The sequence below is a fragment of the Manacus vitellinus genome, unplaced genomic scaffold (genome assembly GCF_001715985.3).
Source record: "Manacus vitellinus isolate BGI_N305 unplaced genomic scaffold, ASM171598v3 scaffold_13_pilon, whole genome shotgun sequence".
Lineage (NCBI taxonomy): Eukaryota > Metazoa > Chordata > Aves > Passeriformes > Pipridae > Manacus > Manacus vitellinus.
The window spans coordinates 16,772,411-16,792,556 of NW_021938999.1; the positions used below are offsets into that span (position 1 = coordinate 16,772,411).

At 46.6% G+C, this 20,146-nt stretch overlaps 2 protein-coding genes across 2 annotated transcripts in view; one reads left to right on the forward strand and one right to left on the reverse strand.

Moving 5' to 3' along the window:
• Positions 1-6,861, forward strand: part of DMTF1 (cyclin D binding myb like transcription factor 1) — a 29,384-nt gene extending 22,523 nt beyond the window's left edge. The window contains exons 14-17 of the mRNA XM_018068118.2: positions 146-304; positions 996-1,382; positions 4,504-4,651; positions 5,522-6,861. Coding sequence (XP_017923607.2) covers positions 146-304; positions 996-1,382; positions 4,504-4,651; positions 5,522-5,631 — 804 coding nt within the window. The 3' untranslated portion in view covers positions 5,632-6,861. The remainder of the gene's footprint in view (positions 1-145; positions 305-995; positions 1,383-4,503; positions 4,652-5,521) is intronic.
• A 4-nt stretch (positions 6,862-6,865) lies between these two features.
• TMEM243 (transmembrane protein 243) lies at positions 6,866-15,919 on the reverse strand. The gene is made up of 4 exons (XM_029958073.1): positions 15,839-15,919; positions 9,409-9,459; positions 8,440-8,544; positions 6,866-7,373 (listed from the first exon to the last, which is right to left on the reverse strand). Exons 1-4 carry the CDS (start codon positions 15,917-15,919, stop codon positions 7,251-7,253), a joined length of 360 nt encoding a protein of 119 aa, XP_029813933.1. The 3' UTR covers positions 6,866-7,250.
• Positions 15,920-20,146: the final 4,227 nt, after the last annotated feature.

A 20,146-nucleotide genomic window follows, 5' to 3' on the forward strand; every position in this document is an offset into this window, starting at 1 on the left:
GTGCATAAGGGATTGGATTGGATTGGATTGGATTTGTGTGTTTGTTTTCCAGGGAGTTGCATTTAGGCTGGTTCATGTGAATCAGCTTGCTCCCACTTTGGCCTGGGCAGCAAGTTTGGGCATTAAACTTGTGTTGTCTTTGCAGTCTTTCCATCTCCAGCCGACTGGAACACCAGGAACCTACTTACTGCAGACAAGCTCAAGCCAAGGCCTTCCTTTAACATTGACAACCAGTCCCACCATGACCCTGACGGCCGCGGCCGCTCCGGCCTCCCCGGAGCAGATCATAGTCCACGCCTTATCGGTGCGTGCTCTGAGCAGGGAACGCTGGAGTTTGGGCTCTGGGGGAGGGGAGCATTTACTATGCATGGTAAATTTGCAAAGCAGTTCTTAGGTCATAACAGTGTCACTTTGCTTAAAATCTTGAAGACTGAGAATTTGGGGGTTTTGTATTGTTTTTAAATAGCAACTTGGAAGTTGCAGCTTCATTCTGCTGTGGCTGAACAGGATGTCTCCATACAGTGGCTTAGTCCCCAGCAAAACCAAATCCGATGGTTTCTTGATGTTTTCATTTACTCTCACAAAGAGATATTTGTTCAAAAAAGTTGTATAGTAGTGACAAGTATTGCTTTTTGTTAGAGAGAGGGAAGGGGAAACAAACTGGAGATTAAATCACAAAAGTGATACAAAATTTGGGGGAAAAAACTTCTACAGCTGTCCTCACCTGAATGGTTGTCTCTTTCATATTATGTATTTGCTTTATTTGTGACTTAAAAAACAGGTGACACCAAATTCAGTCTACAAAGTCATCATATAGAACCAGGAAAGGTCAACAGATGATCTGGGCTGACATACTGTATATATAAAACTCTAAATTACACTTAGCAATTTGAATCTTTTTGCTCATATTTGCTGTAAGATTTGAAGATAGTTACAGGAAAGTGTCTGATTTTTTTGGGGTTTTGTTTGTCTCTTTTTGCAAATGCTGCTCGCAGCCAGAGCATTTGTTAAACACAAGTGACAACGTCACAGTGCAGTGCCACACGCCAAGTGTCATAATCCGCACCGTTGCTGCCGAAGACATCCCCTCCTCTGTCACCCAGACAGAACTGACTGTTGACTCAGACATTCAGTCAGCTGACCTGACTGATCCCCCCGATACCCTAGAAGCAAATACTTTCCCAGACGATATCCATCAGTCCAAGCTGAGTGATGAAGAGCAGTCAGCCTACAATGAAGATGATGCTTCCAAATTCAGCAGCAGGAACAGTAGTGAACTGATGGATGGAGTTATGGTAAGAACTGAGGAGGAGATTGCAGATGCCAGCCTGAAACAGGATGAGGATTCTCACTCTGATTTACCCAGCACTTACGTTACTGAGGTAAGGGAGTGCATGATACTTGATGTTTTCCCCATTTCTGCGTGGAAAATGATTTAATTACATCTTTGACCTTTATGTTAAGCTATTTGTATGAAATATGTCAGTAATTTCATGTATATTAGTACTTCAAGGGAACCTACAAGAAAGATGGAGAGAGACTATTTACAAGAGCATGTAGTGACAGGACAAGGAGGAGTGGCTTCAAACTGAAAAACAGTAGATTTAGATGAGGTATTAGGAGGAAGTTTTTTGCTGTGATGTGATACTGGAACAGGTTGCCCAGAGAAGCTGTGGCTGCCCCATCCCTCGAAGTGTTCCAACACTAGGTTGGATGGGGCTCTGAGCAACCTGGTCTAGTGGAATGTGTCCCTGCCAATTGTAGGGGGTTGGAACTTGTTGGTCTTTAAAATCCTTTCCAACACAAACCATTCTATAATTCTGTATCACAGTTCTACAAGTATTTGTTCAGATCCACTATCCTTGAACTTCATTAATGTGTTATGGGTGTGAAAGTGTCAGCTTTTAATTCATTACTGAGGCTTCTATTTTATTTCATCTGGAGCATTGAACATCTCTCTAGCTGTGGAGTTGTTTCACTACTCAGGGTATGTTTGCATGGTAACAGTGGAAAGCTGGAATATTAGTGGCACCAAACAGTTGCCTTCATGTAACTAATGTTTGATGCTGTTGCTTTAAACTAGGCAGTTAATTATCCAACATGCCTGTGCCACAGGTAGGTGCACTGCTGAGCAAGGAAGGTGAGGTAGAGTATTTAGTTTTTGCTTCATGAATCTAATAACATATTTCAAGGTGTACCACCATTTCCATTTTTGAGGACTTCTATTAAACATGCTTCTCCAGTAAGTATCTGTTAAATTGGAATTTGAAGCATTTAAGCTACTTCTCTCTCTGGCCTCAGATTTATTCCGCTCCAACACCTGAGATGCAGAAGTGAGTTTATCCAAATGATTACAGGTATTTGGATTGTTTATATTAAATTCCTCCATCTTTCTCTTGCTGAAACTATGAAAATGACTAAGTCACAGAAATTAGAGGTGCTAAAAAGAAGATACCACTCTTTAGTGGGTAAAAAATACTTTTTTCCTTACAAGCTTGATTAGGTTAGAATGTGGGAAGAGAGAAGTTAGAGTGAAATACCCCATCATGTTGTCTAAAACACTGTGCTCTACAATAGCTATAACTCTGTTTTCCATCACTGATATGCTTTAGCTTTGTCTTTGCCAAAGTTTATAATAGACACTGCATATCCATTGTGCTCTTACAAAGGGGAAGATCTTTGTATGTCTCAAGTCTGCTACTACAGAAGTGTTTGAATCCTGAATACATCCAAAGCTGGGTTTTATTTTGCCATTTCTTCTTTCTTCTCATGTTTGACATAGTTGTGATAAGATTTTCAACAGTTGAGGCAGACTATCAGCTTTCTACTTGCAGTTTAAAATTTTAGCTTTTTGAGGTAGAATTAATAAATTTTTGATATAAACCTAGTTCCTAATTAAACTGTAGAAAATTCTTATGGCTAGCGGGATATAAAATTAAACTTTTTTTCTATACAGAATTACAAACTGAGTTTGTAATTGTAATTTGCCTTACACTTCTAGTCAGATTCAAGTTTGATGTGTGTATTTAAATTCTAGGAAATAGTGAACTGTCTGTGAGTGATTCTGAGTAAAAAGTTACTCTAGAAAAACATGCCTAAATTTTGCTCTCTTCAAGTCAGTGTTATTTTTATGCACTTGCCAGTGTTGTATTGTCACTGTGGGTGGGTAGTGGGAAGCAGGCAGTCATGCTGCAGGGTTTTATTATTTCTGGCTGGGAAAGGTGCCCATTTGCCACAATGGTTTCTTCAGTTTTTCACGCCTCCTCTTCTCAGTTTCAAGCCTTTCAACACAGTGCTGCTTGTGTGCAGGTTGAGCTGTGCACTTTGCAGAAAGCTGCCCTTGCAGCTCAGGCACACGGTGCCTTGTGTGAATGGGTACATGTTTGGACCTAGTCCTGCTCACTAAACTGCTGCACAGGTAGGCAGCTCCTCTTCAGCAGTACCAGGGAAGGGGTTTTCAGGTAGTTGCCTTTGCAAAAATATTGTGGAATTACATAGGGAAACAAGTTTTCCGAAAGAAACAAGGTGGAGGAACATCAGGGTTTTCTTAAACACAGAGGGCTGTAGCCTCTCCTAAACAATTCCTTCTCCCTCTGAAAACAGTAATAAATCCAGATACCTTCCGTTCTGCCAGAAACATTTGCCAGCATTCCACACCAGGGATTTGTAAAGCTTGAACAAACCGTACACATGCTACACACCAAAGCTGGAATCCAAATGTCTCTGCTGGTTCTGGAAGAACTGTGTCTGGGATGTCTTTTCACTGTGTTTGCAGAACCAGGTATCTGGAGTGTGCTGTGACACTGAGTAGGCCAGAGCTGTTAGTGCCATTCGAGTACTGCAAGAGCCAGGGAAGAGGCAGCAGGAGCAGTTAGGACAGGACTGGAAGAGAGGGAGGATGTTGACAACTTGTGCCTGGAAGGAGTCAGTGCGTTATGAATTTTTGATACCAAAAGGTTCAGGAAAACAAGTTTGGAGCCAAGCTACAGTAAGCAAGTGACAAGCAAGGCACAGCAAGTAGTCGGTCTTCTGAGCTCTTTTCAGTGTCAGTTAAAACTCGACAACAGAAGTTGTGAGATTAAGTTCAGGTAAAGCTTCTGTGTTTGTGGAGCAGGTAAGTACTGTAAAGGTAATGCTTCAGCCTCTCAGAACATCTTGGCAGCAAGTAGTGGGAAACCTTAATTATTCCTCTTCACAGAAAAAATTTATGGCTTGAAAGAGAACATTTTATCACCACCTTGCAGTCTCTCCTTCCCTTTCCCCCTGCCTTTGTATTGCTCACAGGGTAGAATTCTTCTCATCTTCTTTTTGGGTGCCTGCACTAAGATGAAACACACCCTGTAAATGCTGAAGTAAACTTATCTCAGATGCTGACATTTCAATTTAATGAGATAAAATTCATCCAGAATTTATTGCTTACTATAGGGTATGGGTGAACACAGCAGGTTTTTGTTTATGGTACCAGGAGCACACTCTCATGTCCTGTTCTTCTGTGTTGTGCAGGATCTGGGTTCCCCAACAATAGAAGAACAAGTTGATCAGCCTACAATAGATGATGAGACTGTGCTGATTGTTCCTTCTTCCCATGGTTTTATCCAGGCAGCGGATGATATTGATAGTGAATCAGTCTTGCCCCTGACAACTCTGACAGGTATGACAGTCCCTGTCATTAAAGCAGTACATAGCACTTCTGAGTCTCTGCAGACAACACTTGCTTTCTCTTAAATAATTTTCCATGTCATTGCCATGAAATTTTAAGGTGAGTCGGTCCCATGTGACCTTGTGGGAAAAGCATTAAAACAGCAGGTGCTTCATTGCTTGCTGAGCTGTTGCCATCACCCTTGAGCCTTGAACTGGTACACATAGGATGGTAACTCTTTCTGTAGTGTGCATTTCTTCATGCCTGGTGCTGGAATGAAATTTGTTTGTCTTTTTGAGAGAAGACCAGAGGCATCAGCAATGCATTTGATGCCTCTCATCATGAGGGGCTGAGCTGTTTGTGTGTTGGCACAGCACTTACCTGGAAGGATGTGCTAGATTGTGCCACACTTCCCAATGCCAAGAGTCATCTCAGACTTGGAAGCAGTACAGATTTATTCTCACACTGCAGCATGTAACAAGTACTGCCTTCCAGAGGACAGATCTCCTTGCAGAGCCATCAGAGGGTCAGCACTAGGCCTGAGTGTAATACCTCATGAATCCAAAAGTGAGTCGTGCTGATTGCATCCATATTAGTCATCACTTACCTTCTCAAAACCCACCTGGACCTGATCCTGGGAAACGTGCTCCAGCTCAACCAACTTCAGCAAAGAGTTGTACTAGATGATCTCCAGAGGTCCCTTCCAGTCCCAATCATTCTGTGATTCTGTGAAACTAGAAATTGCAAACTGCCTAGTTTGAGCAGTATCACTTAAAATTGGTTAAAATTCCAGACTGTGTTTCCTGCCTCTTAAGTGTGTATTTTATATCTTGTTATAATGGCACAGTATTAGTAGTTCTAATGTACTTTGTCTCTTGGCAGATCCTATCCTACAGCATCATGGAGATGGGTCACACATTATTGGCTCATCACTGGGCAGTCCTGACTCAGAAGACTCAAAGGATGTTGAGGATTTAGTGAGCTGTCACTGAGAAGCAGTAACCGTGTCCATTTTCTATCGACCACGTTTGCATTGTGAAATTAGTTACAACTCTGTGCCACATCTCCAAAGAAAGCAGTCACAGTCTGTCTCTTTAAACAGAAACTTCCAGTTTGAAATTACTATGGTGCACTTTCTCTGTTCAGGCTGTTTTACCTCATCTGTGAAGGGTGACTGAGCAGCCAGCCGAGGCCTGAGGTGCCACATCTCAGCCAGGGTGTTCAGTGTTCTGAGGAGCCTCTGTTGCAGTGCTCACTGCCAGGACCCATCCAGACAGTTCTGATCTGACTTGCTACTGGTGTGCTGAACTGCACATCTGGAGAACTGCACAGAAGTCAAGGATTGTGGACTGTAGCCTCTTAGTGCCACAGCAAGAATTAAGTTTGCACAGGTTTCATGAAGAATGGGTGAGGATTTCTGCACTTACTGACTCTTGTAATACATGGAGTTACTGTTACATTTCAGGAAGGAATGAGTTCCATCAAAGACTTCAGGGAGCATGGGCAGCATCATGAAGAAATGATGTGTATTCCCATCTCATCTGACTCGTTCGTATGTCTGTGGCATCGGAGGAAGACACAGAAGCTTATGGGACTTGCCTGGTCTGCTTGCTCCTGAGGAGTCTGTTGCTGGCAACAGACAGAGCTCAGAAAGATCAGTTGTGGAAAGTCTTTATTTTCTTTTCTCTCATTGCTACAGCAAGCTGAATAAAAAGGGAAGGGCTATGAGAAAGGGAAGCTACTGGGACCCCCACAAGCTTGTAACTTCTTTGAGATTGTTATGAGTAGGTTGGAACATTTGTCTCTCTCGCTGTTTACCTGACACTACCAGCCACCTCTCCAGAGGTGATTTCTGCAGCAAGTTAGTAGATGGGGAATGATGTGGAGGTGGCAGTCTTGGAGGAATAGCTCTTGTGAGAGTTTGGACATAGGGCCCCGAGGCAAAGGAGGACAATTAATTCCTACATCCAAGGGTTTGAAACAGACACTAGGCTGAGCAGCAGCCTGTTAGCTAGGAATCAAGAGAAAAAGCTATAGAAATTAAAGACTCTTTGTATAAATTATTTTATTTATTTCTGTAATTAGCTCTTCATAATCAAGAGTTGGTCTTTTTCAGTCTGTGGTTTTGTTAATGTGAAAATAAGTTGTAGTTTTAAATGGTTGCCTAGGGAACAGAAATAATTGTATATTCAGTTTCAGCAAAATAAAGAGTATTTGTCTTACTTGACTGTAAGATGCCATTTATTTATACTGCCACAGATCCTTTCAATGCTGCAGTTTATTTGTACAGTAATAAAAAAGTGCATTTTTTTTTCCAAAATGAAAAAGCTTGTGCCATTCTGAAACATCAGTACAACTGGAATGTTCATTAAGCGCAACAGTAGCTCTTCAAAAAAAAGCGGAATGTCACGTCTTATGGCAATAATTTTCCCTAACAAGAGGGACATTACATATACATTTACATGAAAATCATGTACTGATTTATCCTTGCACAACCCACTTTGTTCCTCTCAGGCTGCTTGTTCTCACTTAAATGTCTCAAGTAGAGCTGAGAGCTGAGCTGAAAACATTCTGACACAGTAGCATCATTGCTGGGTTTTCCCAATGTCCATCATTTATCCACTTCATGGAAGTACAGGTTGGCACATATACATAACATGACAATAGAAAACAATATATAGTAAATTAGATTTCTAAATTTAGGTTCCAGGTCTCCTTGTCGATACCAGTAGATCTAGAAGAGAAAAGAGTTTGTATTACTTTAAAAAGCCAGGTACTTCTGCGGAGACTTTCCATGGTAACTGAACTGGCAACTTGTAGATCTGTTTTTTCCTGTAAAACAACCCAGCTTCTTCTGGCTAGAGAGAATGAGCATGTGTTTGTCTGTGAAGCTAGTTATGAAGACATGGGTTGTCTGGTCAGCTTTGTGGAAGAGGGAGGGTGAGTGGGGTGTTAGCCAGGGATGTTGTAAAAAAAAAATAAAGCTGGCTACACCCTGGTTGATGAGAACAAATATCAGGTTTGCACTAACACAGTCTGTTCTGGGCAGAGTTGTGGCTCCCAGCTCTAGAATCAGAAACTGGGACTGACCAGGCACTGCAGAGCAACTTCCCAGCTCACCCAGCACTGGGGCTCAGGGCCAGACCACTCCAGGTCACAGCTGGAGGAAGGAGAATGCCCCAAATATAAAATGCTACAGCAGAAAGGAGGAGCTATGAATGTCCCTTCCTATGGAAGGGGGGCTGGACTAGATGGGTGTTTGAAGGTCCCTTCCAACCCAAACCATTGTGTGATTCTATGAACCCCGACCTGCCAGGTCCCTTTGCCAATGCTTGGGACCAACTCTCTTGGAATTCTGCAGCTGTTGAGTAGAGAAACATCTGCTACTTGCTGTAGCTTCCTGCCCCTGTAACCCCTGTGCCTGAAAGGTCACTGACTTCTGCAAGTGCCTGGCTGGCCCCACCATTTCAAGCAAGTTCTGCAGCACAGTCCATCTCTGCATTCCCATCTCACTGCTCTGCTCCCTGGTTTCCTACTCTATCTCCACTGGCAGCTGCAAGTGGCACAGTCACAGAGGTGACAAGTCTTGCACCACAGCTGGGCTGCAGGAGTTGGCTCAGTTCACACGCTTGCACCACAGTAAATAACAAAACTGGTTACCACTCTCATTGTCAGCTTCTCTTATGGAGGCAGGAAAGCTTTTCTAGGAGAATGTAAAAAAGACTGCAGCACCACGTAAAGAATGTTTTATTCAGAACTGTAGACTCAAAGTCTTGCACAGCAAATGTGGTGGTACTTACAAGAATGCCAGCAGAAATGCAACACAAGGAGATGCAGAAAGCAAAAAATACATTCACAGGTTTTGGAGGTAGTTGCGGGAAGACAAAAGCACTGATTAGAGTGACCTGTGGAGGAAAACAAAGATGAAGAGTTTGCTCTCGCCTGCTCTCAGAGCTGTGATGAGAAGAGGCTCACTGTGACGGCTGGGGCACCACAATGCTCACTCCCCCCTGCACACCCCTCCCTCCTCTTTAACTCCCACCCCACAAGGAGCTGGAGGGAAATGCAAAATTCTGGGAGGAGAATCTGTTTGGTACAACTGCACACTGAAAACATTGATGAAAACTTTGCTACTCAGGTTTGTTGCCATCCTCCAAGTACTCATAAAGCCAGCAGGTACAGGGGTACACACTGCACATGTAGGAGCATTCCTTCAGCCAAGCATTTCCCCAGCTGGCACCTTGGCTGTCCCTATGGCCTCTCTGCACCTCAGGTCAAATGATGCTGCCGCCCACCAGGGACCACAGAACTGATGTTCTCCAGTCAAAATAGCATTGGGTTTGTCTGTAAAGCTTGGGGAAAGCATAGCTCAAGACAAAGGGACAAATTCTGGAAAGACTCATATAAGACATAATTAAAGGGAAGTTATAAATAGAAGGAAATAGAAGCAAACATGGTCTCCTGGGACATAAGCACTTTGTTGTCTCACCTAGCCTCACGTTCAGCCAGGATGGACAATTTACCAAAGAACTTTTTATTGCACAGCCAACTCATAAAAATGCAAACTCTGGCCTGAAGATGGCCCGAAGAAAGGTATTCTCCTGTTGTCAAAGAGCTTCAAAAGACAGGTGTGTCCCAAAGTGACTACCTGGGCCCCAATTACAGCCTGTTCAGTCACGGGAAGTTTCACCACCTGTTTTGGGGAGGAACTCTGGTCCCTTGTCACCTAAGGAAGGCACTCAACATGGGGTGGGATGTGGGATACTTACTACAAGCAGCAAGGTTGTTAAGCCACCAACAACTAGATTGATGATTCTGTCCTGAAGAAAAGAGAAGACGGTTACATGCACGTATCCCTTGCCAAAAAAAAACCCAAAACACCACGACAAAAAAAAAAAAAAACAAACACCTGAAACATGCCATTAACCAACAACACTGAGAGCGTCACCCAGGACCCATGTTATCCCCAGCACAACACTGAGGCTCCCTGGTTAGCTCTGTCTGCCACACAGGAAAGTTTCCTGCCCTCCAGTTCCACGGACCCCAAGGAGGTTGTACTGGCCAAGGCCTTGTGCAGCAGGTTGGCTTGTTTGCAAATGGTTTCCTCGCTATGTCCAAATCTATTACAGTTGTGCAAATCATTTTAAAGGGTTTTTTTTTTTCAAAGTGGGAGTGCACAGATGGAGGGTGTCAGAAAAAGCTTGTTTTAGCCTCGCTGCCTGAGAATTAATAGCTCGATAGTGTCTTAGGTGGGAATTTGTGGGCTGCTGGCAAGGGGGTGAAGTGTTGCCTGCACCCCAAACATTCCACCCTAACACCAGCAGACCTGAGCACACTGCACAGTGGCTCTGCTTGGATGGACAGATAACCCCCACACACATTTCTTTCTGCAGCATCTCATCAGGATAAAACAATTGGCTGGGAAGACACAACCTTTTTGCACCGAGGAAGAGGTGTCATCATCACAGTCCCACCCCAATGGCATCAGGGCAGGGACTAGCTGTTACACTGGGCTGCATGAGCACCCAGGGCAGGACCCCATACTGATGCACTTACTGGAGTGAAAAAACAACTTGAAGGAAAAGGGAGAACATTCCCATCCCTGCTGGGACACCTGTCTCCTCCCTGTCTTCATGGTGCTGCTCTGTGTAAAAATATCTATTGCCACACGCGGACTGGGTTGTGCACAGTCAGCTGTAACACCCCAGATGGCTGGCTCCCCAAATCAAAGGCTAGAAGAACAGCTACAGCAGTAAAGATGTGCAGAGAGAAAGCTCCCCGAACTTCAGTTAATTACACTGAGAGTCATTGAATAGGTATGGTGAAAGGAAAGTGAGAAAAGAGTTCAAGCAGTGAAAGCATCTTGCCCAAGACATCCCAGCCAGCAAGCAGGGCAACACGGGTTTCCCTCCATTTGGTGTTGGACCCTTCTTCCCTCCTAGAATTTGGATTTGGAGAGGGAGAAGCCCCAGATCATGCAGAAGTAACACTGGCAGCAGCAGGGCATGAGGAGAAAAGCAGAACAAAGAGTAGGAGGCAGAGAGCTCTGGTGGGAGACCACCAGCCCTCACCTAAGACTTTGTGGAGCTCAGGCTCAGGTGGTTCAGACACAGGGGGATGCTGTGCCCTGATTGTGTTCACCCCCCAAGAGAAAGGGCCACAGCAGGCAGATTCTTTGAAACCGCTTCTATTAGTCTCCCATGGGAGCACCTCCATAGGAAGGGAAGTGAATAGGAAATTGTCACCAACATCTCCTGCCAGTCAGGCACAAACCCTTTCTCAACAGCGCTTCCACGCATGGGATCATCAATACAACAGCAGCCTCTGGGAGCCAGTTATGAGGTACCCACCACTGACCCCAAAAAAGGAGCCAAGAGAAATAACTCCAAACAAATAACAAGCAACAGCACGAAATGCAAGCACAAAATGCTCCATGAAAGCAAATCATGACATCTGAGTTGGACTCTTTTACCTAAGCTAAAATAAATTCATTAAAGCTAACTTTAATTTAGATGGTATATGGAAGGGTCCTTACCCCCAGAAACCACTCTGATACCAGGAGAAGATGGTGTTTTTGCTCTGCCCTTGCCCCGCAGACCCAGCTGAGCCCACCAAGGCGATTTTATGGAGGGGGATCAGAGTTTGTGTGCAGCCTCAGCTCCTCCATTCAGGGTGGCAAGAGGTGAGCAGCTGGATTCCTTGTGCCATGAGGAGATGGGTTTTCAACAGCAGAGAAGGGAGGCAAGGCTGAGGAGCCAGCTGCAGAGCAGCAGTGGGTCACCATCCTGTAGAGCTCACCCAGTGAGCGCAGTCACAGCCAGCTCTCCACAGAGAGGCTCAGAGGGATGGACACACGGTTAATACACCATCCAGAAACTCAGCCATGACTATTTTTCTCCTAATCAACTACAGACTTGGAGGGACAATTTTAAGATGGCGAGAATTCACCCATTTTGCCAGGACTGAGACTGGTCTGACGGGAGAAAACAAGGGGGTCAGACTTGGCAGTGACCACAGAGCATTTTCCTCTGTTTCATGGAGTGTGGGAAAGAGCATCCCCCAGCAGAGGGACCTCTCCTCTGACACTGTTGAGGGATGGATATCCCAGCAATAGCTGAATCAGGTGCAGATGCCAGCAGTGGAGCAGCTTTGCCACGTGGCATCTGGTCCCTGTGGGTCAGGGCATCCCCTTCCCGGTGCTTAAACCCGCAGTCACTCAAATTTTCCAAATGCGCTGCCGGCAGAAGAAGGTATTTCAGGATCCAGGGATTAGAGACACTGATCCTGAAATCCTGGGCTTGGCAAAGCAGTGAGAGGCTGTGTTCCCCAGGGCCTGCTGACACTTCAGCCCCAGGCAGCTTAGCACAGCAAAAAGGTTAAAAATACTCAAGCAGAGGCCAAGACGGCTAAAGGGATTGGAGATGACGGAGCCTTTCACCTCCACACCACGTCCGAGTGCACAGCCCAGCCCGGGCAGACACTCATGGATCCTGGGCACGCAGAAATGAGCTGTGACAAGCCATGTCTCCTACATGCCATGTCACCCAGCTGGCAAAGCCAGCTCTCACAACCAGCACAGCTGATTCAGGGAGGATTTTTCTCCAACATCACCATGAATTACAATAGCTGCTAGAGAAAAAGACAAAAAAAAAATGCAGCATGCACAGCAAAACAGCTGCTGGAGGTCACCCTGCACATGGGAACCAACTTCTGCTACACCCCAGCAGTGCATCAATGGGGGTTCCCATTCAGCAGCCGTAGTGAGCTGTTGGCCAGACAGGAGATGAATTCCATGTTTCAGGGTTGTACAAGCTGCATTTTGAAATGGGAGGGTTGATGCCCTTTCCTCCTACTCTGTGGAGGGTGTTGCAGGTGCTGGAGGCACCAGGCTTGTCCCAAGGAGCTGCTGCAGTGCAGAGGTGTCCCTCTACCTCTTTCCCTCTGGGAAAGGGAGACAAGGTCAGGAAGTGTCAAGTCCTTGCAAAGCAGGAGGGCACAATCCAGGATCCTTTGGGATCTGAGTAAAGGTTACTTGGAGCAACAGGGAAACCGAGGCAGGACCGAGGGTGTAGCCTCACCACTGCACCTGCTGCACAGGCTTTGACAGAGCAACAGCTTTGCTCTTTGCCCTGTTCCAGCTCAGCACTTTGCAAAATAGCAGCTTGTGGGCTGAGCCCATGGGGATCCTGGCAGAGGCTTGGCCAGGACAGGGGAACACGCTGGTCCCCCAGAGGGTGGATACCTGGTGCCATCTCTGCAGGAATGACAGAAAGGCCATTTTTATGTCTTACATCAGCAAGTCCAGATGGTCAGCAGCTATCACAGCCTGTTGCAGCCATAGGGGATCCCTGAACCTAGTGCCAGCCCAAACCTCACAGCATCACAGGCAATACAGGCTGTATACAGAAGAGCTGTGCCCAGGGCCACGCTGGTCAACCCATCCCCTGCAAGACATGGGGACATGCTGGAGTGTCCTCGAAGGCTCCTCATTCCCATTTTGGGCTGCTCAGCCTCTCTGGTGCTTTTTGCTTTCAACCCACAGCAGTTAACCCTTCTGCACTTACATTTAAATGCTTCTGTCATGGAGGAACCCAACTTTCAACTTCTTTCCCAAGAAGTCCTGCACCTGTGACAGTCAGTCTCCTCTTTGCCACTGCACTGCTGTGCCTTTGCTTTGTGTCATCTCATACCCACTCGCAGCCAGTGCTGCATCCCTGGTAACCACAGCTGAATCCACAGCATTCCCTCTTCCCACCAGCGACTTCTCTGGGACTATCTTGCCCCCAGTCTCCTCTCAGCAGTCAGCACAGGAGAGCAAGCTTGGCAGGAGCATCTGGAGCATGGCAGGGGAAGGAGGCTGGTGCTGCAGCCAAACTCTCCTATCCCCACGGGGTGGCTTTAGCCTCAAAGTCACTAGCTTGGAGACCAGGAAAGCGTAAGAAGGCAAGAAGAGGGCATCTCCATCTCTACATCTATTTCCAGCTGCTGGCAAGGGTGCAAGACCCCTAATTTGGGGTGCAGGGCTTCCTGGGGTACAAGCACTGCCCTGCCTCTCCCTGTGGCCTCATGCCCAGCCCCAGCAGAGGGTCCCACTTTGCCAGGACAGCCATCACTTGCAGAGACCCAAAAGCAGAGCTGGGGCACAGGCAGACACACTTCTCCCAGCAGACCTGCTCCCATTCTAAGGCAAAGTTTAGCTTTTCCATTTCTGACGAGGAACGTTTCCAGCTCTGGACCTCACCAGCGTCTGTCTCTAGGCAACCCCAGTGAATCACGGAGGAAACGACCCCGGGCCAGCACAGTGATCCCTTGTCTGTTGGACACGGGCTCAGCAGTGAGAGACCATTGGCTGCCGCTGGGCCCGCACAACAGGTTCCAAAAACAGCCACAGGAGATGGGCTGGGGGTGATGTGTAGGATACAGGACCCCCATTTGAGTACAGGAACTGGAATTAGCATCCCATATTTATTATTTACTGCTCTCCTTTGCAAGCGGAGGCACAGCTGGAGAAAGACAGGGATCAGGGACTTAAGGCGTGACCTGGGCTCAAATGTTGGGGGATTGCCTGCTCCGATGGCACATCCTGGTCCCCAGAAGTGCCCATCCCTGGAAGCTTCTCAAAATCCCAGACCAAGGACAGCCAACAGGTCCCCAGCACAGGGCACTGCTCCAACAGAGGTACTCTTAACCTCCAGCACTCCCCATTCAGGGCTGGAATCCACTGCTGGGGATAACCTGTCCCCCTCACTTCATCTTCTCGGGGTCCTGCCTGTCCTCTTATCCCACATCAACCTATTTTCGTCCAAAAATTTGGCTCGTATCACTTTATTTATATTTTTATTAAACATTATCATTTTAGCAGCAGTTCCAAGTACTTAGGGAGGAAGGGGGTGGGGGAATGATGCGTTTGATACAGTTGTCAATAACCCTGCACAGTTTCAGCCTGCGCCCCCCAAACATACACACACACACACACATACACACGTTGCTGGGTAACTTCTCCTTACAGGGAACAAACCCTAAGTCGCAAACCTATGTCACCCCACTGGACACAGGTGCACACCACCAAGTATCATGATTCCCGATGCCAGGCAGTGCCTGAGGAGCCCCCTCCCCAGCGCAGCCCCCCACACTGACCCGCAGCAGCGCCGAGAGCCGCCCGGCCGAGCGGCTTACGGGGGATTGACACCTGAAGAGTCGGTGCTGCCACACGTCAGCCACCGCCAAGGAGAGACACCGCAGTCTCCTCCATCCCGGGAGAAAAATAAATTACCGCGAGGGCACCAAACGCGGCCCCCCAGCCCCATCCCCAGCACAGACCCCCAAAATCGGGCGAGAGGCAGGCCCGGGGTGCTGCAGCCCCAAAGCCCCGGCTTGGAGGGCTGCAGGGACACTTGCACCCGGATGGGACGCAGCGGCTGCGTGACCCCTTGACTGCACCCACACCCTTTCCCAGCCCCGCTCCAGGGGTCCCCCCGACCCTGGGACTCTCTGCACCTCGACCCCTAATTCCCCAGAAAGTTGGGGGGATGTTGGTTTTAGGGGGCTTATTTGAAAGTTTATTGTTTTGGGGGGAGACGGTTGTTTTGGGAGTTTTTTATTTGGGGAAGGGGTCTTGCTGGAAGGGGGATTGGAAATAGTTCTGGGGATGTGGTTTGGGTTTTTTTAAATTTGAGGGCTGTTTGTCTAGGCTGGTTTTGATGGATTATTTTTGGTTCGGGGCACTGATCAGGAGGGGGTTGTTTTGGTTTTATTTCAGGACGGGTTTTTTTATTATTATTATAATTCTGCCAATTTGCAGCATTTCCTTCTTTTGGAATTTAGGGGGTGCTCCTTTTACATTTTGCCATCGAGGTGCAGCTTTCTGATTTTCGATGGTGGTTTGGGGGGGGGGGAGACCAAATTTGTTATTTTACAGGGGTGTTTTTTAATTTGTTTGCAGGAAGTTTGGGCAGGTTCCTCACTCGGGCCGGCTGCGGTTCTCCGGAGAACCGCGGGCGGGGTGCGAGAGGAGGGAGGGGGCTGCCGCTGTCGGGGAGGAAGTTCCTCATTACGCGGGGGCATTTATACGGGGGTGGGGGCGGGCACACTACGGACTTCCCGCTGCGTTTTCCTCGCTGCGTTTGGCTCCGCGAAGGGCAAGGGGAGAGGAGGCAGTGTTGGCGTGTCCCGCCGGGGCGGTTGAGCGCTGTGCCTTACCCTTGCCGAGGACTCTGCCGAAGAGCGGGCGGTGGTCGGCGCCGCCGGTGCCGTACCCGCGGGCGGGGAAAATCCCTCCATGGCGCGGGGGGCGCAAGCGCCGCGGCCCGCGGGGGGGCGCGCGCTCGTCCCGCTCATCCCGCGCCTTCCTCCTCCTCCTCCTCCTCTCTCTCCTCCTCCTACCGCCCCACCCCGCCCCTCCGCGCCCGCTCCGCGCCCGCGCGCGCCCGGACGGGGAACACGCCCACCCCACGGACACGCCCCCGCGGGAGGGACCCGGGATTGGAGGAGGGGGGGAGGGAACTGGGGATGGAGGGAGTTGGGGAAGGGGCCCCGGCTCCGCGGGAACTCCGCGGATGCGGAGGGGGCGGGGTCAGCGCTCTGCTGCAGGCTGTGTCCGCTTGCTGTTCGACAAAAGTTGCGGTATCTGAGCAAATCTCGGTGTTGGTCATGATATGGTGCCCTGGAGAACTGAGCCTCATTTCATTTCATTTCATTTCATTTCATTTCATTTCAATTCAATTCAATTAATTTTATTTCATTCGATTTAATTTAATTTCATTTTGATTGTATTTCATTTTATTTTGTTTTGTTTTATTTAATTTCATTTTAATTTTATTTAATTTTATTTTTGTTTTATCTTGTTTATTTTATTTTATTTTTCTTAGGTTTTTTTTTTTAACTTTATTTTATTTTCCTTTATTATATTTTGCCATCATAGAGTCATACAATGTTCTGAATTGGACAGGGAACCAATAGGATCATCAAGTCCAACTCCTGGCTGTGCACAGGACACCCCAAGAGTCACACCATGTGCCTGAAAGTGTTGTCCAACCACTTCTTGAACTCTATCAGGCTTGGTGCTGTGACCACTTTGCTGGGGAGCCTGTCCAGTGCTCAGCAGCCCTCTGTGTGAAAAACCTTTTCCTGATATCTAACCTAACCTTATTTTATTGTATTTTATTTTTCTTATTTTATATTTAATTTTTTTACTTGATTCTATTTTACTTTATTTTATTGCAGGTGGAGTGTATTTATTTATTTATTTATTTATTTATTTTAATTATTTTATTTTTAAACATCTGATGCTGGCAGAGCTCAAAAATGAACTTACATGTGCTCTTCCTGGTCACCAACACGTGTTATCCACCTCAACTAGACAAAAGGGAGGGATTATTCCTGGGGCTGGGATTTTGCTCTATACATTCATTAGCCAGTTTTCCCTTGGAGTCACCAAGTGAAATCCCATGCACTGCTGCTGCTGCTGCTTAGGGTAAAGCTTGATACTGCCACTGCAGAGCTGAAGATGGGTTTGCATGTGAAAAAGCCTGGGGGCATTCATTTTTTTTTAGTTAAATTTTCATTTTTATTTGTTTTCCTTTTTTACTTTTTTTATTTTTAAATTTGATGTCCTTTCATATTTATTTATTTTAGTTTTTTATTTAATTTGGGGTTTATTGATTTATTTTTCATTTATTTTAACTAATTTTTTTAACTACATTGCCTGCTCTCACAAAATATCCCCCAGGCCATCATGGCCTCAGCATTTCTCCAGTGCATTTTAGGATGAAAATAAACCAAATAAGATGCATTAAATGTCATGGCTCCCAGGACATTTTAATTTTTTTTGTTCAAACAAACTCTGTGGTTTTCCCCTGACCATACACCATACTGCCTGCCACACACCTCTCCAGGAATTCCAGGGGGCTTCTTGCCTTGAAAGTCAAATTCCACTAAACACCAGTAGAATTCAGCAGAAATAAGATGGGCATATCCTCTTGTTGCATAAAAAATTTTAGAGGCCAGATCTGTAGGGGAAAAGACCAGGAAGAGGAAAAGTAGCCGCAAATATGAATTTTCAGTGCAATTGTTCCCTTGGTGGGTCCAGTTCCGGCCATCCCCAGCCATCCAAGATCTCCCTGTAGGCCGCTGGTCACGGCTCGTGGGAGCTCCCCTGCTCTTGAGCAAGAGGGCAGTGAAAGCAGTCGCTTCTCTTGCGAAACATTTCGGTCATTTTAGGTGAAAAGTGCTACCAGGGCCGCTTGACCTCAGGCCATGCTGTGTACTAAGGGCCCCTCTCCGCCTCCTGAGCTGAACAGCTCAAAGACCAAAGCGCCGCAGCGTCAAAGACAGGAAGCACTAAACTCAAGTAAGGCAGGAAAATTATCAAGGTTTCGATGAGCTCAACTATGTCCTGAGCTGAAGGACTGGGTGGGAACCCACAAAGGCCTCCTGTAGCCCTCCAGCAGCCGTTCCCACACTCACAGTTGGGTGAAGAAGGTCTCAGGATCTCCAGGACTCGGTGGAGAGGCTCTTCATGTCATCTTGAGCCACTTGGAAAAAAAATCCCATGGTGGGTGAAGGATGTGGCTTCCTGACACACAAGTGCTCTTGACCTGCAGAACAGTTGGGTTTACGCTCGTTTTTCAGCACTTGTGTATTAATATTCCCAAGCAGATCTGGCTGTTCCCAGATTAAATACCGAGGGTTTTGTGGGGTCTAGTTGGGGCCTGGGAAGCACAGGAGTCTGAGCCACTAACATAACAGACCCATCAGATTCACTTTTTTCTACAACATAAAGTAAGTGTATTAATCCTCAGTGAAAGGCATGTACACTTCTCAGGGCTGAAATAAAAAACAATCCGCTTTTTAATGGAGGAAAAAATATAAAAGGAAATCTTGGGTGGTTTAAAATCACAAAGGTTTGTTCTGCTCAGGTTGGACACAATCTTTCTTGTTCCTGCTTGGCGTGTTTTACATTTATTGCAGCTGGCTGCTTCTGTTAGAGCAGTTCCAAGGTATCTGTGCTGAGCTTTAGCTCCCCTTTCTCAAAAACATTCTTGGCATTGCTTCCAAGCAATAGATCTGGCCCATAAATTGCAGAGAGCTTTGGAGTCTCTTCAGAACATCAGCACCATGGACTTGTAGAAGAATATATGCTCTCTCCTGTCTAATATTTTATTTATATTAAAGGTCAAGATGTGTTATCTCCTGTACTCCGGATGAAGGTTTAATTCAGCACATATATGAAAATTGCAATGTATCCCAAGGCCAATTGTATACCACTGTCATTGATGCTGCTGCTTCCATAACTCACAGGCTGGTTTGTTGGAGTCCCAGGGCAGAGGTCAGTAACTCATGTAGGCAGGCCTTCAGCTCCTCACCAACCCTTTTTGCTGATGCTCTGTGTGTCCTTTCAAGTGATGTAATGTGCTGAGGCTTCTAATACATCAATTTATCCCATAACTCTTCGGTAGCATGGGCTTTCTGCTGCAATTTATCTTGGTTGCAGCTCCAGCAGCAGAAGCCACTGCTCTCCTGTCTCCTTCCCTGCAGTGATTTCAGCTTCCCGACACAGCTGTTAGTAATTACAGCCTAGTAATTGGGTTTTGCACTATTAAATCAGCCTTCAGCTCCCAGCACAATGGCCCTTGGGCTATTCTATTTGGTATGTTTTAATTTGAAAGGATACCATTTTCCTTGGAGCTTTCTAACAAAGCTTCCACAACCCAGAATTCCTGGAGGACCCAGGAACTGTTTTCATCTTTGTTTTCGAGTCCAAAGTGAACCTGAGTAACAGACTTGATTTGTTAAAATGGACTTTATTCTCATCTCTGTCAGCCCTCAACCTGAGGAAATACTCTGGAAGATAAATAAATGGACAAGACATTTACGACACTGAGATCCCTCTCCATCATCCCAGAAGAGCTGGGTTTGTCTCCCTCCATGGAAAGGGTCACCCAACCCTGGCAGATGAAAGGTAAAACCAGCTCAAGGGCTGCTAGCACTGCTCCTCCACCCCAGAGCAAGGGGCATGACTTTTTCCAGTTAATGCTGCCATGCTGAGACTGTACATTTCTTGCCCTTGCATGTGGCAGGGGCACATGTTCTGCTGAGAGGACGGGTTTCTGCAGAGGGTTTGTGAAAAGAGAAGAGAAACCAAAAGCTTTAAGTTTTGGAGTTCCTGCGGTCGGTTTTACTCAGTTGCTGCCTGTAAGGACTGAGAGATTTCTAAATTGGTACCCAGTGGTGTTACAGACATATTCAAACTGAAACAACGACAACAGTTAAAACTCAGCAAAAATATTTCCAGCATTCCCCAGGTGTAATCTCACGATGCAGCCAAAGGTCCCTGCTTGCATCTCTCAGCTTATGGTAACTTTCCTTGAGTCTCTGCCTTACAGCTTTCAGAGATTTCCCCTAAACAAGGATTCATGCACTAATTTAGTGTTAATGGAGAACTCCAGCGGCAGAGGGATCCACAGGGCAGGTGTCACAGGGGGAACACGGCACTGCTGTAGTGACACC

Excerpts from the sequence above, each read along its gene's own strand:
- TMEM243 (XM_029958073.1), bottom strand. The coding sequence starts at position 15,919 with ATGGAGGGATTTTCCCCGCCCGCGGGTACGGCACCGGCGGCGCCGACC. Across the intron at positions 8,545-9,408 it reads TAACAACCTTGCTGCTTGTA|GTCACTCTAATCAGTGCTTT; the intron begins GTAAGTATCCCA and ends TTTCCTCCACAG. Across the intron at positions 7,374-8,439 it reads GCATTTCTGCTGGCATTCTT|ATCTACTGGTATCGACAAGG; the intron begins GTAAGTACCACC and ends TTTCTCTTCTAG.